The sequence below is a fragment of the Suricata suricatta genome, chromosome 7 (genome assembly GCF_006229205.1).
Source record: "Suricata suricatta isolate VVHF042 chromosome 7, meerkat_22Aug2017_6uvM2_HiC, whole genome shotgun sequence".
NCBI lineage: Eukaryota > Metazoa > Chordata > Mammalia > Carnivora > Herpestidae > Suricata > Suricata suricatta.
Window position 1 is genome coordinate 105,943,492 of NC_043706.1, and position 19,768 is coordinate 105,963,259.

The 19,768-nt window shown below is 38.7% G+C and overlaps 1 protein-coding gene across 1 annotated transcript in view; it reads left to right on the forward strand.

Moving 5' to 3' along the window:
- Positions 1-122: 122 nt before the first annotated feature.
- Positions 123-19,768, forward strand: part of CLVS2 (clavesin 2) — a 72,849-nt gene continuing 53,203 nt past the window's right edge. The window contains exons 1-3 of the mRNA XM_029945362.1: positions 123-400; positions 877-1,794; positions 12,846-13,020. Of these exons, the coding sequence (XP_029801222.1) occupies positions 1,406-1,794; positions 12,846-13,020 (564 nt within the window). The 5' untranslated portion in view covers positions 123-400; positions 877-1,405. The remainder of the gene's footprint in view (positions 401-876; positions 1,795-12,845; positions 13,021-19,768) is intronic.

The following is a 19,768-nucleotide window of genomic DNA, read 5'->3' on the forward strand; positions in this document are numbered from 1 at the left end:
CCGCCCCGCCGCGCCCGCCGCCGGGAGGCTCCGGTGCACAAAGGCGGCGGCAGCCGGCGTGGCCTTCTCCATCCAGGCGTTCGAACCCCGCTTCCTCCCTTCTCCTCTCCCGGGGACGCGAATGGCAGGGCCGGGCGAGGACCTGGGACGCCGGTGGCCCTAGCTCCGCACCCCCCCCGCCCCTCGCTGGGAGAGGCAGCCGGCTGCTGGCGGACGATGTGGGCACGGCTGCTCCCCAGTGCGTCTTCGGCCCGGGTCCCAGCTGCCGCCCTTCTTCCCTGCTCGCTCCATCCCACGGAGGGGAGTCGAGGCTGCTGTCTCCGCCGCCACCGCCGAAGCCGGGGCTGATGGATGCCAGGGAGTGCCGCATTGCTTAGCGTCCCCGCCTCCGGGTTTGCTGGTAGGAGCCCGCCGCTCTCCTCTCGTGCTCCGGGGTTTTGTAGGAAAGGCAGAGACATTTTAATTTTATTCTCCACTCCTCTTCTCTACCTTCTTCTCCCCCACCCCCCGCCCCCAACCTCGCATTTGAAATGTCTGTTCTGGGAAAGATCCCCCTCCTCCCTCTACACCCCCCCTCCCCCGGGAAAATTCAGTCGAAATAAAGGGCTAGAGGAAGGCAGAAGTTGCGGGTGGGGCTGGGGGGCGCTCACGCTGGTGCCAACGCCACCAAAACCCCTTCTGGTGCCTTCTGAGATCACGGTGTATTTAGGAAGGGTGGAGGGAAGGTGCGCTATCTGCAGTCTCCACCTAATTGGATCATAATCATTTTAAACAAAATCCTACAAATGTCTTTTAAAAATAACATCTTTAAATACGCATAAGGAAAAATAAGCTCCTTTCTTCCCCCCCCCCCCCCTCTTTTTCTTTCTGGCAAAGACGCTCTCTCCCCGCCCTGGAGCTCAGCGCTGAAGAGCCACCTTATTATTAATCAGAATTCCCATCGTTATCCCTGGCAGGCGCATCCTTCAGTAGGGACGGCAGAAGCATCACAGAGCTGGGGCTGAGATGTGCGTGGGGGTTGTTTTTGTTACATCTTGGAAGATACGAGGACAGTACCAAGATCAGTGCCAGCCGTGCTGTGTGGGCTTAGGGGTGTTTTGCTAGGGTTGCGGAAGGACAAGGAGTGTTGGGCCCACCAGAGGTCCACAGCTCTTTAAAGGAAAGGGAAGAGGGAACCAAAGTGAGGTGTTGTTTTTAGGGGGTGGGAAAAGAAGTTCATACTCCCACAAAAAAGCTGCCGAGAAGCGGGAGCAACAGGGTACTGGTCTGGACCTCAAAACAAATAATTTCCTGTACAGAAGAGGAAGCAGGCAGCAGCGAGATCTGGCGCGTGGTGGTGGCAAGGGCCAGGTCTGTTGTGGGACAGTCAGCAGGAGGAAGGGAAGGTTCAGGAACAAGCAGGACCATGACTCATTTACAAGCCGGTCTGTCTCCTGAGACCCTGGAGAAAGCCCGCCTGGAGCTGAACGAGAACCCAGACACCCTGCACCAGGACATCCAGGAGGTGAGGGATATGGTCATCACCAGGCCGGACATTGGCTTTCTTCGCACTGATGATGCCTTCATCTTACGCTTCTTGCGGGCCAGGAAGTTTCATCACTTTGAGGCCTTCCGCCTCCTGGCCCAGTACTTTGAGTACCGGCAGCAGAACCTGGACATGTTCAAAAGCTTCAAGGCCACTGACCCTGGAATCAAGCAGGCACTGAAAGATGGCTTCCCTGGGGGCCTGGCCAATCTGGACCACTATGGCCGGAAGATTCTAGTCCTTTTTGCAGCCAACTGGGATCAGAGCAGGTAAATCCTAAATTCAAACTTGTACTAGGGATTCTTTTTACTCTCCCATTTTCCAGATTTTACCCTGAGTAGTGTCAACATCTTTGGTGTTTTTGTGTATTTGGCTCGGGGGCAGGGGATGAGGGGAAGAGAAACTGGAACTACAAGATGAGGTTTTGGGGGGCATCCTGGGAAGTGGAAGAAAGGCTTTTATTTTTACCTTTTACTTTAACCTTTCATGTTACCTTGAAACTCTTGCTTCATGAGCCCTTAGTTTCTACTGCAGCTCTAAGTGCTTTCCGGAACTGTGTTATGTGCTGCAATCTGAATCATTCACTTTCTAAATACAGCTGCTAAATTTTTCACCTCTTGAATAAGTTTACTGTTTTGTGGAAAAATGAGTCTGAGAGCGGAGACCACATTTCCTCTTTGCTCCTAAAGAAAATCTTAAACTAGATTCATCATCATCATCACTGTCCTGACCACCACCACCACCACCATCATCATCATCACCATCATCTCTCTTCTTAGTACTGAAGTTTTATTTTTAAAGAATAGCCCGGTGTTCAACCAAGATCAAGTAGTTTTGTGGCTTGGGAACTTTCCTGCTTGGTGATGTGTAGATGGAGGAATAATACGACGTGTGTCACTTCAATGAAAAGGAAGAGTTGTATCCTCTGTCACTGAGCATGCCTGTTGACACTGAAAATAAAGGCTGACTGCTATGTGTGTTCTACACCTGCCACTAATCTAAAGAATGTGTTTCCTGTCTGATGTGATTTCTCAGCTTTTGTAAGGGCGTAGAAAATACTCGGATATGTCAGGTGGTAGACTTTCTGAGCTCTGTTGCTTTTTAATGGAGGGGAATTTCGTCTACATTATAATAGAAGGATGCAGTGAGGGACTTTTCTACTTGTTCAGTTGAAATTATTTTTTCAGACTAAAAAAAATAAAAATTATGAAAGGCTCTTGTGTAAGGTAGTTTCGATTAAGTTCAAAGCTAAATATATTTCAAGGGACTTAAAAATGTTACCAGAACTATGAATCATAAGAAGCTGGTTGTTATAACATTGGTGTATTTTTAGTTCTGTGAATGGTGACTTTTGATGCATCTGGTTAGTTGAAAACATCTCTGGAACAATTGTAAAAGACTTTTACAGTCACCGAGAAAGTTCATTGCTCTCACGCCTGTCTAGATAGGCTTCTCAGAGTACTGGAACCTTAGAATGTGACCTAATATTTTTAATAGGTTTTTACATTTAAAATTTTTTTAAACTATTTTTATTTATTTTTGAGAGAGAGAGAAAGCGAGAGCAGGGAAGGATCAGAGAGTGAGGGACACAGAGGATTCAAAGTGGGCTCTGTGCTGATAGCAGAGAACCAGATAGAGGGCTTGAACTCACAAATGAGATCGTGACCTGAGCTAACGTCAGATGCTTAACTGAGTGAGCCACTCTTAACCAACTGAGACACCCAGATGCCCCTAACTGGTTTTTTACTCTTTATATAGTCACCTATTGCCTGTAATTCTAAGTTGAGAACTACCCTGATTTCTTTCAGATAAATGTAACGACAGATTACTCCCTGAAGAGTCATAAAGCTAAGAAACTTATAGAGTTATTGAGGGGAAAAAGAGTTCTGTTTCTTACTTTGTTTATTTATAAAGATCTCTTTCTACTTTTTATCAGCAAAGTTTAAAGGACCATGAAATGCCACTCTTTGACCACAATTTCTCATTAAGTTTTTGTTTCCCATCTGAGATGGATATTATAGGGCTATGCAAACCAATTATTTGTATATATCAAAATTGAGAAAAAAAAACTATTCAAGAAAGAACGTAATCCATATGTCAGTTAGAGTGGCATTTTGTTTATTGTGAGCTACAGTAAAATGGGAGCTGAGGAAATTTTATATTTTAATATATCTCAAAGTCTGGCTGTTAAAGATGTCATTAGAGAGGCAGAATGTATTCAGTAAAACATGCATATACACCAGACCTTTAGTCACTTATTTTTATAAGTGAACTAATATTCACACTGACTTATAAATTTAATTAGGATGAAAGTCACTTATAGTTCTCCTATATATGAGAAGCTGAATATTCCAGATTTAAAGAATATGTTTTGGGTTTCTATCTCATTTTTTCATAGAAAGGATAGGTTACTATCTCCTTAGAAATCTACAATAGAGGATGATTTATTATTTGGTATATAAAATTATTTTCATCAAATCTATACAAAATCTTAAACATTAATATCACACATATGTGAAATTAAAATGAGAAGCTATTTCCTATAAAAGATACTCTATCAGGACCGTAGACTAAAATTTGTGAATTCTGTTTCTATGGTTGGAAATAAACAGGTATAATCAAGAAGTTATAGTATGTCAAAGACAGAAGGTATATGAGTTATTCAGAGCTTGTCTAAAATTCCTCTTATATTCTTTAAAAAAAAAAATCATTCCCTCCTTCTTCCTCCCTGCCCCCTATCTCAGATCTACATATACCCAATAACAAGGACTAGTGGATAATTAGTTCTATCCTGTTGACATTCTCTGTAAACTTTTATCATTGAGATGTGTCTAAGAACTGCCCTGAAGCCCTTAGGACAGTTTCTGGAAGTGCCTTTCTGGCAGTATCCGTGTCTCACCAGCCCTTCTCCTATCTTTGGTCTGAATCCTTTTCCTTCCCACACTCTTGCAGCCTCAGTTTTTTATCTGACTTGACCTCTACAGAGGTCTGTGCCACCCACCCTCGACGTTTACCTTACTGCTGTTCTGTTACGTGGTATGCCACCTGCCAAGTTCTCTTGGTTCCCACGCCTTGCCTGGTCTGTGAGTCGGACCCTGCTCTCATCCTGCCAGAGCAAACAACCTGGGTCTCTTGTGAGGACCGCACATTTGATCGTAATTCTGACCACCTTCCTTGTGTTTGTTCAGTGAATTGCCTGGCTTTCAACAACCTTTTTAAAAGTAGCATTGTTTTAAAGAAAATGAAATAGCATTGTTTTAAAGAAACAATAAGGGGGAATGTCCAAGATACACAGGGAAATTCCAGAAATGAAGTAGAAGAAAGTATCTCCTTTATTTGGAAAACAAGTTATTTCCAATCTCCCTAAGGGAAAAGCAAGATTTTTTAAAAATGAATTTTGAAAAATTTTGTAAAGCTCTCTGAAATAACTGATCTGTAAAACAAAAAGATGAAATCTTGTGTTATTATTATTTTTATAATAATATGTGAACTGGAGTTAATGCAAATCGGTATTTGAGTTGAAGTGAGTTATGCATTAAAAAGAAAGAATTTTAAGTAGGAAGTTATCTGATATATACTGTCTTCTATGTTAAATTTGTAGGACAGTTTTCTGTGCTCCTCAGGAGACTAGCAACAGTAAATGTGAGGGAGCTGGAGCCTATAAATAAAATAGTGTCTATTTCCACGGCAATGTAGTGCAGGTCAGTTTCAGGTTATTGCGAAGAATTGGACCATTTCCAAAGTTTTTATAAGAGACATAGAATCTTCAGGATGACTAAGGTAAAATAATGTTTACAACATTACCACCTTCTAATGTCTATAAAAATAATTAAAATACTGAAATGTCAAAATGACTTTCAATGTGGTTTGTGGTTTTTCTCAAAAGGATAGAACAGGCTCAAATGATTTATTGCATTTATTGAGTAGGATCTACCTTGGTAAAGATTCATACAATCTTATCTAATTTCTTTCAGTTTGTCTAACATAATTTCTGAAAACAAAAGTGAATTTCACAAAATTAAAAGCAATTGAACTGTTACACTACATCACTATGATGCAGTGGTCTTCCACATATCACATGCTGTATTTCTTTTCTGAATGATAGTGTCCTGCTTAGGACTCAGCAGATACTTTCAAAGTGTCTATTTGATTGCAACAACAAAGCATGGGGATAATGTAACATGAAGCTAGAAAGGATCATACTACTTTAAGAAAAGGAAGTTTGGAATGAAAGTAGATCACAATTTAGACCTTAGAGCATGAGAGCAGATATCTGAGAAGTTGAAATTCACTGGGCCATAATTCTTGCAAATATTCATGATACATTATGTCACCTGAAGCATACTGATGACATGTATTCTGATAGTTAGTTGGCCTGTAGGTTGTCAGTTAGCATGCAAGTTTATTTTACCTCATTAGAATTAAAAGTAATTCTCTATACTTTAGTACAGCGAGCAAGCATTTATCTAGAATCTGGTTAATAACCATTAGAAAACAATTAAATACAGCTAACCTAAAATTATTCTCAATATAGTGGCAATTCAGAAGCACTGACCATCTTGCACTGTGTTTGGCTTGTCATGATAAACATTGATTATCACTTACAGTATTGAAGCTCTGGACGGGATAGAAGACCAGCGGGTCAAACATCATGCTATGATTCTCTCACTGATATTGGAATTTGCCTAAAAAACACATCATTGTCAGTTTGTTTGTTCCTATTGTGTGACATTTTTACAAAAAAGAAAATGATAATGTTTGCAAATTCAGATTGAATTATAATTCTGCTCCCATTTATTAAAAGAATGTGGTCAGTTTCCAAATTGAAAGGTTAGGTTGATAATAGGTTAAAATTTTAAGATAGCCGTAGATTTTACTGATTTGTTTTAATCCCACATGGAAGTGTACTATAAATAAAATAAAACAAAATGAAATAAAAATTACTTGGAATAGTCAAGCACAATTAACTAGATAATTAGGGACAAACACTCATACTCAGTAATCTTAAAAGAAAAAAAACCAAGTGAAAGAAAATAGGCTTAATCTTGAAGCCTGATTTTTGAAAACTCAGTTTATTAAAGACTATTTATTTATGCTTCAACTTTTTGTTTTACAGTGTTATATATTGTATCAAGGCCAGGAATCCTTACCTTTCAAACCCTGGAGGCATCATTGTGCTATGTTATGGGTAGATTTGGGGGTTCAGTCAAAACTGGAAAAGCATGTGTGGATTCCATGCCACTTCTGTTTCAGCAGAAATTCTGTCCTCAGGCTATTTTTACAAAGATTCTGGAAACTGCAGCTTATTCCAGACTATGCCCTTGGTTCATACCATGGAAAGTGGGAAAGAAAAAAAAAATTGTCCTGAGAAATGTTAGTGGAATATCAGAATGAATCTCTGGAAAAAAAAATAGGACGGTCTCTAGAAACTGGGGCAATTATACAGTAATTAGTGAAATAATCTTGAAATAACAGCAAAGACCAAGAGTGCCAACCTTAAAGTGGGATGTTGATTGGGTCTGACTTGAACCAGGCTATTATCATATTTTAGATATCCAACTTTAAACAAAGTTGAAGAGAAGCCAAGGATTTGAGGTTTACTACACTGCACTGACAGGATGCCTCTAAAGGAATGTTTAAAGGTATTTTAAAACATAAGTGTGTAGTTAGTAAATTACTGTTATCCTTAGTCAATGAATACATTTCTTCCATTCTTAGAAAGGCTGAGCTCTTCTACATGGCTGAGGACAAGTACATATATTTTATTAACATAATCAACAGCCCTACTGACATGAAGGAAAGGGTGCCTCTGTATGTCAGGTCCTTATAACATCAAAAAACTGAGCAAATAGTACTCCATTCAAATCATTAAAAATGAAAAGTGACTCAGGCAGTTGAGCATCTATCTGACTTTGGCTCAGGTCCTGATCTCATGGTTCATGAGATGGAGGCCCACTTCAACTTCAGATCCTCCTCTGTCACTTTCTCTCTCTGTCCCTCCCCTGCTCATGCTCTGACATTCTCTCTCTCTGTCTCAAAAATAAATAAACATTTTAAAATAAATAAATAATGAAGTACACCTGAGTTGAGCATTTGTTACATACAGAGAAATTTAGTAAGTGATAGGGGCAAATAAAGACATGTGACACATTCTTTGTACCATTAAGAGACATAGCATCTCTGGGAGGAAAAAACTTGAAACACTAAATAACTATTATAGAGATGGTCAGTGCTTAATGAGGGTGCCGTTTGCCCACACTTGAAGCTCAGCGCCAAGTGGCAGCTGTGGAATACTCAGTGTTGTGCAGAGCGAACATCGCCTTCTCTTTTGACCGAATTCAACCTTTTATTGTTTCATTTAAATGCTTTAATTAATTCCTTCATTTATGTATTGATTTAAAACACTTTTATAGCATGTGGGATGTCCCAGGCACTCTTCTAAGTTCTTTTCAAATATTAACATAGTAAATCTTTATCACAATCCTACAAGGTCAGTATTATTCATATCCACATTTTGCAGATGTGGAAACTGAGGCACTGGGCAGTTAAGTATTTCACCTATGATCAGACAACAAGTAGGTGAATTGGTCAAACTTTTTTCACATGTGTATAAACAGCTATCAGTGTAAGTCTAGGGAAAATCATAAATCTAGGGAGAAAATTCCATCTGTCATTTACAAAATCTTGATTGAACATCAGAAGAGACAATTAGAAAGTTAAGTTGCTAGAATAAATCTTCTAAAGACAAAGACTTAGCAGACATTTGCTTCCAGTATTCTACCCTGCAGAGTAGAATGACATTTGCATTTTTTTCCAGCACAATTCTATTTTGTTTTGTTTTACTTTATTTTATTATGGTGGCAGTAGGTGCTCATTTTTTAAACTTTTTTCCTCCAAAGAAAGACATTATTCCTATAGATGTTTCATTTTCAGTGATTCACTTGTTCTCACTCACCTACATTCCCTCAGCAGCAAAACTAAAGCAAGGCTCAGACAGCTAATCTGCACTCTGTGACACAAGCCAGACAGATGAATATTTCAGGGTTCATATTTTCTCTAGGGTTTGTAGACATCTCTTCCTATTCAGACTCTTATGAATGTCTTCTTGCCTTTCCTTCACCAAAGCCCACTGCTGAGGCCAGGCTGGAACATGCCCTGGAACCTGGCAGGGTGCCATGTTGGTACTGACTTCCTAATCTGTCTTCTGACATGCATGCCGCCGAGACCTGAAAAAGCAGAACAACTGTTCATGAGACTGTGTTCTAGGTACTAGGTGCCATCGGAAGTGGAGAGAACTGAAAGATCCGGCTTCTCCTCTAGGCTCCTCCCTTGACTCCCATGGTGATTGTGGGCAAACTGCTCAAATTCCCCGAGACCCTGTGTCCTCATCTCCACAATAATAGGGACAGAGCCAGCATAGAGACGGTGGGCTTGTTTTGAGATTAAGTTAATGCATTTGAAATTGCCTTGGAAATCTTAAATGATTACACAGATAGAGGTATTATTATTACTGCCACTGAGTAATATAAAACACTTAGCTAGGTTCATCAGCTTTAACAATGATGACACCCTGAGGCGTTAATATAGGCAATTCTTCGCCTTTGTCTTTCCCCTTAGCACCTTTCTAATAGGAAGTGCTTCAGACATTAGAAACGTGGCTTAATGAAAACTGAGGGGAGGGGGCAGCCTTAATGAAGAATTTAATAATGGCTGATTGATTTAGTGACAAAGGGAAATTGCTTGCTGTTGTGCTGTTCATTGTGATGCCAAGATGCCAGTTTTTCCTTGTCAGGCTGAAAGAAAAGGTTGGGAAGTAGAAAGGTAATGACCTGCTTGTGGTTTAGTTTTCTCTTTGTGCTGGTTGTAAGTCATAGAGGATGACCCAGGAGAGCACGGGTCAGTCAGCCCCCCAAATCCTTGCATGGCCTAAGGCAGGAGAACACGCTTCCTTGCTCTTGATTGTCCAGGTAGTAAATAGAAGATGCAGGTGTCAGTCTTCTCCATGCAGTTTTTATATATTAGAGCAGCTCTGCTGTCTTTCAAGAGCAATGGTCTATATAGCCCGGTGTCCCTGTTGTCAAATCCCTTTCTGGTGTTATTATTTCTTCTTACTACATGCTATGCATCATCCTCTCCAAATTGATTTCAGATTCAGGCTTTACTTAATGCTGTTTTGGAAAGCACAATCCAGAGTCAAGAGCTGCATTAATGTGCTAGTTTGTTATTTATGGCTTTCTTCCAACATCGGAGGGAAGAAGAGCAATGGTGGAGCTCCTACCGTTGGGATGTAAACCTCACATGTGAACATATTGTAGATACCTCGGCTTTGTAGAGTACTACAGTTAAACATAATTTCAAAGAAAAGGATGAAGGTAGGATTCCTGAAGATATAAAATCCCTCATTTCTTTGGAAGGTATTTTACAGACTTTGGCAATATCTCATGTAATAAGGTTCTGCTTATGAATAGCCTGCTGAGCTGCTAATGGTAGTAATGTGACATGTTTGACAACAGAGGACTGGAGTGTCAGGAGTGGTTTTGACCTGCCCTTTGACTACAGTTAGCTAAGATGTTTTAATGTTTCTTTTCTTTGGTTAAGACATATAGTGATTTAGATAAAGAACATTTGATTTTCTTTTTGAACCATGTTATTAAATTTTAAAAAACTTGGTGAAATTTACTTTTGAAAACTTTGCAAACCTGCTTTTCTTCATTGCTGATAATAGGAGTTGCCTTGTTTTATTTCCTTTGGAATAACAATATAGGTAAAAGTTTTTCTCCTGATTTGACCTCAGTTTTGGATAATCATACTCAAAGTGTGTTATTTGAAACATATTGCCTCTTCAATTTTGCCTCTACTGGTGCCTTTACTGGTTTATTCTCACTGCAAATAATACATCATCCTTCCAAAGCTGATTTCAGATTCAAGTGTTACTTAATGCTATTTTGGTATTAATGCTATTTGGTAATCCTATAGTTACATAAGAATGATCATAATGGAGATAGATTCTAAATTGGGCCTTTCTAATTAAAAATATTTTACCATATTATTATGAGTTTCAGGAAGTAAAATGAATGTATATTTTAAGCAGGGCTCTAGTCTAAACCAGAAATATAACCTTCTTCCATCTTTCCAGTCTGTGTAGGTTTATAGACTTTTTGTCATAACACTGAGTTAGGCCATTATATTTAAAAAGGAGATAGGCCAGTCATGGTGTGACAAATAAAGGTATTCAGACATACATATTTCATAGATTTAAAGACAAAAGGTAACAGAGCTCTATACAAAGTTTTATTATCTTATGTATTCAGGAAGTATTTTGGGATGCCGTATCCTTAGGCCTATAAAAAAGCTTGTATGCTTTCCAAAGATTTAAAAATAAGTTCTTGATCCTCGCCTTTTACAAGAATAGTAAGCTATCTAAAGATCATCAATAATTTTTAAGTGTAAACAGCCTTCAGTTCTGATTATATCCTGCCTAGTACACTATGTCTATGGTTACCATTACAATAAAAAGCATGCTCTGTATGTATTCCCACCAACATCTAGTGAGCACTTTCTGTACAGCTAGCACATGGAAGTGCTTTCACTTCAATCATGTCTTTGACTTTCCCTCCCTCCCCCCTCACTCCACCCCACCCCACCCCTGCCAGTGAGATATAGTAAGTTAATAATAGGTACTTCCATTTTTTTTTCATATTAGGGAACTGAGCCTCAGGATTATAGATCAATGACATGTCTTGGACCACACAGCTAATGAGGGACAATTCGGAAGGGATTCCATCTTGAGGTCTTTTGACAGCATGCTTGATTAATGCTGGGATCCCAAAGGGATTCTATTCCAAACTACTGACTTTACAGATGAGGATTTGAGGCCCAAAGCAGTGAAAAATCACCTGAAGTTCTTTCTGAACTACTATGCTTTCTCCATTCATCTCCAAATGTTTTTAGAAGTAAAAGTAGAACTACTCCCTCATATGTACTTACTATCTCATACTGTCTTCCTGGTGATCCCATTACTTCCACTCACCTATCCAGCAACCCTCCCCATCTCACTTGTTTCCTGAGGTCAAGATTTCTTTCTCTAGCTTTTCCTAGACATCTCCACCTGAATATATGAAGGGAAAAAACTCAAAAGGCAGACTGCTAAAAAAATTGGAATTCTTAACATTTTCTTAGATTCAGTGAGTCCTCTTGAAATGCTGGGATTCCCTTCTTGAATAATTATCTCATTTTCTTCTCAGCTTTGATTACATCACCCTTTCACCTACTTGAACTTAGGATCTGTATGTTTTTGACTCTGGAATTTTCACCCTTGAGCTTTCTCCTGAGTTTAGGATCTACTTTTTCAGATATTTACTTGATGTATCTTTCTGAGTGTACTACATATTTCTCAGATACAACAGGTTTTATTCCCAACTCTGCACTTTCAGCTATCCCCAACTATATCCTCTTCTTGCATTATTGATTTTGATTAAAGATTTTACCATTTACTCAGGCTCTGAAGCTAGAAAATCTTTGTGTGTATCATCTTTTACTCTTCTTTTCACCTGAGTCTCAGCATCCAGTCAAGTATCAAATTTTAACAAGTTCACCTCTAAAATACTCCTCAAATTTGGCTTGTTTTTCTCTTCTTTCTGCAGCCTTCACTTAGGCTGTGTTTTACTCCACAATTAGTGTTCTTGTGTTCTAGTCTACTCCCATTTTACAGAAACATAAAGAGCATTCATTGGGTTCCTACAATGTGCCAGGCATGGTGCTAAGTGCAAGGTAGAAAAAGATCAAGACTCAATTACCTTCTTTCTTTTCTTGCATCTTTATGATATAAACTCAATACAAGTAATTAAAATCTGCTGACATTTGTTTTTTTAGCCATAGCCATTTAACCCTAGTGTTCTTGTTTATTGGTGAAATTCCTTCAAATCTCATTTTTAAATTTTTGAAATATGAAGGTATGAAGTGTTAGAATTACTGAGAGTGTTCTTGAGCTGCTTAAAAATGTACCATGCCTAGTTTTCAGGATAGTAGAAATTAGATTGTAAAAAAATCATAGGAAGACCTGGAGGTATAGGAAATGGTTGTAAAATATGAAACAAAGTATATTTTCAAAAGCATTTTAGTTAGTTTTGGTAGAATACATGTTAAGTTCTATTATGTCCCTGGAGTGCAACAAATAAATTTCTTCTTAGACGATTTTTAAATAAAATATCCTTAAGACTCCTGAGGTATCTTAAAGGAAATTTACAATGTGCTAAACACTTTCTACAGTTTTGGTGAAAGCGGTTGTCGGGTTTAATGCTGTACATTTTGTTGCTGATAGGTACACACTGGTGGATATTTTGCGTGCCATCTTACTTTCCTTAGAAGCCATGATTGAAGATCCTGAGCTTCAAGTGAATGGATTTGTTTTGATCATAGACTGGAGTAACTTCACCTTCAAACAGGCCTCCAAACTTACACCAAGCATGCTGCGGCTGGCTATTGAAGGCCTTCAGGTAAAGATTTATAAATTACCCAGTTTCTCAGGCTTTCATGTTTGATTTCTCTGATGTGTTAGAATGACAAAATATCTTATCTAAAGAATAATAAAAATGTGTTTTTAAAATAGTTCTTAAGCACAAGCACTAAAACCATAACTGGACAAAGGATTACAGAGGAAAAGTTTAAAGATGTGGGCTGTTTCATAGACAGGAATTTGTAATATGGAGTGCAAACTTTACTGTGTCTAAACAAAAATGTGGGTGCCGACCAGAGATTTTTATCTTGAGAAGGAGAACAAAGAACACATTTTAGATTGTAATTATTAGCTGTTTAGCTTTCTTGTCTGTTTCTCTTTTTTCTGCATGTATTAATTAATTAGGTAAATATTTGCTTTATTACTCCATTTAACCTGGTGAATTGGGGATGATTCTTAATATCTTCATGTTTCCCAAAAATCTGTTAGAAAGGCAATCAGTCAATATGTATTTTGATATCTAAGATTTGGAATCAGTGTTTTGAATTACTTTTCTAGACTTAAATGGGTTTTTTCTTGTGCTGTTGTTGTTGTTGGTGGTGGTGGTGGAGGTCGAAAGGGTGTCACATAGAATTTGTAGGAAAATGGTGCTTCTTCCAGGGAGTGACACTTACCTGGTTAAGAATTATAAAATGGAAAATCAATTACTAATTAATGACATATTATAAACCTACTATTGAGAATTTCTTTTAGCTTTTAGGATGTCCTTCTGCTCTCAGTAGTTTGCTTTATGGTACTTTGAATACAATAGTCATGAAATAAATTTTTAAAAAGTATTTGCAAAGTAACTTTTCAGTGATATTATTTACTGTTTACTTTTGGTGTATTCAACATGCATTTTAAAAGTTTGCAAGTCAACAGTTACTTTTTGTAACTTTAACCACTGAAAATACCACTTGCTTCAAAATAGCTAATTATATCTTTGTCATTCATTAGGCTGGAAGGTTAGACTTTATTTTTTTATGTTGAATAGTCAAAATCATGCAGACCTCTGCTCCATAGTAATTTCTGACTGTGTATGTAGGCACCTAAACTGATGGCTGATGACTCACTAACAATGACCCTATTCTCCAGGCAGCAGGACATCTTTACTGAATCGAATTCACAGTTTGGATGTTGCTTCTGAAGTGAATAAGACACACTGATCTTTTTTTATCTATATAAGTTTTTTTTTCTGATGCAGGTTTTCTGACTTGCTCTTGGTGAGTTAGCCTTGCTCCTGTCTTATCTTCAACAACACCTTTTTAAAAACTCCATAGAGACAGTTAATTGGTGTTGGAAGAGGACATGGGATAAGTATGCTTGGAAATGTGTATATCATGTAGAATCAGTACTAATTCTGCCCTATTGTCAGCAGTGTGTCAAGTATCCTTCACTTTGTAGGGCACCTGGGTGACCCAGTTGGATAAACATCTGACTCTTGATTTCAGCTCAGGTCATGATCTCATGGTTGGTGAGCTCAAGTCCTACATTGGGCTCTGCACTAACCATGAGGAGCCTGCTTGGGATTCCCTCTTTCCCTCTCTCTACTACTCCCCCACTTGCTCTCTTTCAGAAATAAATAAACATTGGGGCGCCTGGGTGGCTCAGTTGGGTAAGCGTCCAACTTCAGCTCAGGTCATGAACTCACGGTTTGTGGGTTCGAGCCCCATGTAGGACTTTTTGCTGATAGCTCAGAGCCTGGATCCTGCTTCAGATCCTGTGTCTCACTCTCTCTTTGCCCCTCCCCCACTTGCCCTCTGCTTCTCTCTCAAAAATAAATAAACATTCAAAAAAAAAAAAATAAACATTAAGAAAAAGTGTTCTTCACTTTATAAAGAAAATTGGTTTCCACAATCATGTTAGTTAACACATAATGGTAATCTAGCCTTTTATAATTTTTTTTAACTTGCCATCTTTTTTTTTAACTTTAAAAAAATGTTTTATTTATTTTTGAGAGAGTGCAAGCAGGGGAGGGGAAGAGAGATGGGGAGACAGGATCTGAAGTGGGTGCCGACAGCAGTGAGCCTGATGTGAGGCTTAAATTCACGAACCATGAGATCATGACCTGAGCCGAAGTCCAATGCTCAGCTGACTGAGCCACCTAGGTGCCCCTAATCTGCTGTCTTCTTTCTGCACCAGGGATAGGGTTTTCAGCTATGTGAAGGACTAGAGAGCTCATATTATTTGTAAGAAATTGAAAGTAAAAAACATCTCAAGAATAGACTCAGGAACTTGCTATTTGCCAACTTACATGCATTTGGGAGTCATTTAATAGTAACATTGTAAGTCATTCCAGGAGAGAAAACTGACAACTTGGACGTGTTTGAGAGCTTCCATATAAACATGGCGACTATCAGAATTTCTTTAAGTGCTAAGTGTCAGCACAGCAGGAGCTACTGCCAATTTTAATCTCTGTGTTTGTGTTGGAGAGAGAAGGGTCCCCTGTGCTCGCTGCACTTAGGGACCTGCCTTGTTTCCATTCCCCATAAATGTTTCAGTCCCCTCACCTTTCTCCCAGGGCCTAGACTGAGTAAGATGGTTGATTTCCCCTGTTTGCCAACTGGGAAGCCACTTAAGGGAACTCTTTCTGGGAATAAATTTGACATGTTACTATCTTTAAACTAGTTTTTCTCAAGTTCAGATTGATTTTTTAAATGCTCTGTATCTCTGTCTCTATCTGTATCTATAACTACTTCTATATCTAGATCTAAAACAATAGTAATTCTGAATAAGAAAATAAGATGTGCAAAAAATGTTCCATTCATTGGGGCATGGGGCATTTCACAGTCTTCTCCTGAAGTGTAATATTTTATGACTTTCATAATCATGACTATGTTTTACTTTGCATGTACTATGTGTGACATATTATTGCATATTGATACATGCTTCATGCCAAACATCAATTTAAACTTTTTTTTGAGATTAATGTAAGGCCAAAAAACATTTGAAGTAAGCTATATATACAATTTCAGGTTGCTAAACACAACTACTACCAAGACTACCATACAATCACAATAATAAACCTTTTCCAATGAACCTAGTCAGGGAAATGAGGCGATAGAATATTTTTAATAACTCAATGATAATTTATATCATGCTATAGTCATGCTATAATATGTTACTTTTATTTAGGCAAATACAACAAATATTCCAGGTATTTGAATCAAAAATAAGAAATGCTAACAGGTCTAGTGCCAGGAAGAAAACTTACTCTAATTATGTACATTATTAATAGGATGATGTAATTGTGTTTTGAAGAGGCCCCATCTCTTTTCCTCTTCAGATGATTGTATAACCTTTCTAAATGCACGTACACACCAACCCCCCTTTTCTCAAGCAAAAGAGGATTTTGAGTGATCTGGCTAGAGATAGCACCTGACACCAGGGAGAAAGACACATAGATGATTGCTCTTAAGTTCCACCTACGATTAAAGTCCAAGGTCAATGCAGAGGGGTGGAAATAAAATGGGCTTTAGAGGTAGATAGACCCAGGTTTGGATGACAACACTGCTACATATTAAATACTTGGGCAAATTACTTACCTTGTTTGAATCTCAGTCCCATTCACTTATACCAATGTTAGAGTATTAAATTAGAAATGATACATCTTCTGCTTCGCAGGTGATAGCAGGGCTCAAAGTAATTGATGTGGATAAGCTCATTTGTCAGGTGGCATATTTTTCTGCATGTGTGCTGCTTTTCTCACAATTCAGTGACTACTTACACTGAAGACTTAAAGTTGATTGACTTTGGGAATCTGAATAACCATCATATTTTGTTTTTAGTGCTCAGGTTGTCAATACACAGATGCCTTTTTTTTTTTTTTTTAACTTCACTGTGTGGTTAAGTAACATCTAGATATGTTCATGTTAGGTGCCAAATAAAATATTTGTTCATGTTGGAAGCCAAATGAAAAATGAGATTGTTTCACCTGAAACTAATTAATCTTTTTTTGGTGGGGGAGAAACTCCACGCACAGTGGGAAAGATAGTGATTGTGGGGATATCTTTGGCCTGGGGGGTGAGCAGGAGTTTGCTAAGTGAACAAGGACAGGAAGTGCCTGTCAGACAGAAGAGCTTTGGGGAGGTGTTTTGAACAAACACACAGCTGTAAGGGGTTGAAAGTACATGATAAATCTGTTCTGAGGAAGCTGGACCAAGAAGTGAATTGAGGCAGATGATCAGAGAACAGCCAAGAAAGACTGGCTGAGAACAGTGGGATGGAGGATGGTACCCTCTGCAGTTTGGCCTGTGTTTCTCCAGACTTGGGGAAGTTTGGGACAGAAAAGTGACCTGGCCACTCCTCTGCTTTGGAAAGATGTTTCGAGTAGAAGAATTGACGTCAACAGAAGGATATAAAAGTTAGATTTAGAGAACCTCTGTACTAGGCACTTGGCTCAGTTGGTTGAGTGCCAACTTTGGCTCACGTCATGATCTCATGGTTCATGGGTTTGAGCCCTGCGATGGGCTCTGTGCTGACAGCTCAGAGCCTGGAGCCTGTTTCAGACTCTGTGTCTCCCTCTCTCTCTGCCCTCCCCTTCTCATGCTCTGTGTGTGTCTCTCTCTCAAGAATAAAATAAACATAAAAAATGTTTTAGAGAACATCCATACTACCATGGAGGTAACTATATTGGTCTCATTTTGTAGGCGAGAGAATGAAACTTCAAGGAGTTTAGGAGGCTTAACCAAATTTTCTGAACTGACATGAAGGCTTGTGTCCAGGTTTTCTGACTCCAAAGACCAATGTCTTTCTTGAATCTTGTTTTTATTGTTTCCAGGGCTGTGCTTCAGAAAGAGTGGGTAGGCTCAGATTAGAGTAACTTCCCTCCTCCATGCCAAAATCCTCACAATATACAAGTGAAATTTGTTTTGGGGGATAGAAAGTACAATTCTAACTAATGAAGTAAAAAATGGCTGGCCTGTGGCCTTGCACTTCCTTTGACTCCTAGTGGCAGCACCACTTTCCTCTTCACAGTGAGCATCCTCTTTGAGAGATTGCCAGCCTTTCAGTTCCCTGTGGTGAAGGCCAAGGGAAAGGCAATTTTCTCATAGCCAAAAAGAATTTTTATCAACACAACCACAGATTGATAAGTCACTCATGATCTTGGTCAGGGACAGTTCTGTATGCTTTCTCTGTGCAGAACCTGTAAATATTTTTTAATTTAAAAAATTTTTAAATTTTATCTAAATTCAAGTTAGTTAATATATAGTGTAATAATGATTTTAAGAGTAGAATTTAGGGATTCATCGCTTACATTAACACCACAGTGCTCCTCCCAACAAGTACCCTCTTTAATGTCCATCACCCACTTAGCCCAGCCCCCACCCAACACTTCACTGGCAACCCTCACTTTGTTCTCTGTATTTAAGAGTCTCTCATGTTTAGCTCCATCTCTGTTTTTATCTTATTTTTGCTTTCCTTTTCCTGTGTTTATCTGTGTTGTTTCTCAAATTCCCATGTAAGTGAAATTATGTGGTATTTGTCTTTCTCTGACTGACTTATTTCACTTAGCATAATCCCCTTCAGTTCCACCCATGTTGTTGCAAATGTCAAGATATCGGTCATTTTGATCACCAAGTAGTATTCCATTATATATATATGTATATATATATATGCGCACACACATATATATGTATGTATGCCACATCTTCTTTATGCACTTGTCATTCTATGGATATTTGGGCTTTCTCCATAATTTGGCTATTGTTGATAGTGCTGCTATAAACATTGAGGAGCATGTGCTCCTTCAAATCAGCAGTTTTGTATCTTTTAGATAAATACCCAGTAGTACAATTTCTGGGTCATAGGATAGTCTTATTTTTAATTTTTTGAAGAACTTCCATACTGTTTTCCAGAGTGACTGCACCAGTTTACATTCCCACTGGCAGCACAAAAGGTTCCTCTTTCTCCACATCCTTGCCAACATCTGTTGTTGCCTGAGTTGTTGTTGTTTTTAAAGAAAGTCATCAGGGGTATCTGGATAGCTCAGTTAAGCGTCTGACTTTGGTTCAGGTCATAATCTCACAGTTTGTGAGGCTGAGCCCCACAGAGGGCTCTCTGCTGCTGGCACCAAACTTGCACTGGATCCTCTGCCACCCTTTCTCTGCCCCACCCCCCTCACATGTGTGAGATCTCTCACTCTCTTTCAAAAATAATAAATAAATAAATAAATAAATAAATAAATAAATGAAAGACACCAAACAATTTTAACATTATAACATAGTTCCTTGATAGAAGAGAGGCAACATCAAATATTTTTGTGGGAACAAATTATTCAGACTTCATTGGAAAGAAACAAGAAAGAAAATTATCTTGCTACTTATAAGAAGTTAATTGATTGGGGTAGTCATAGTAACAGGAAACATCTTAGAAAATCAATACAAGATTAAGTGGATGTCACTTGTAGCCCTGGGAAGCCAATTAAAACATGAAATGTTTGGAGATGCCTGGCACAGTTTAGACTGTTTGAATTTACAGGGAAGCAATGTCCTTTTTAATATTTTTTGTCATTGTTGCCTTATTTTTCTAAAATACTATCACTTTTAAAACTCTTTAGTAATGAAAAAATCAAACTTTTATGAATCCAGAATCTCTTGTCATTTTTTTTTAACTTACCCTAACCCTACCTGTGCTGTTTAGTGTTCTTTGGATATTATCCATCAGTTACTCCCTCTCAGCTCTGTTCTGCTGTGTCTCAGTGCTTTTGTTTCACAATTTCACAGGAATCCCCAAACTCCATCTGCTGA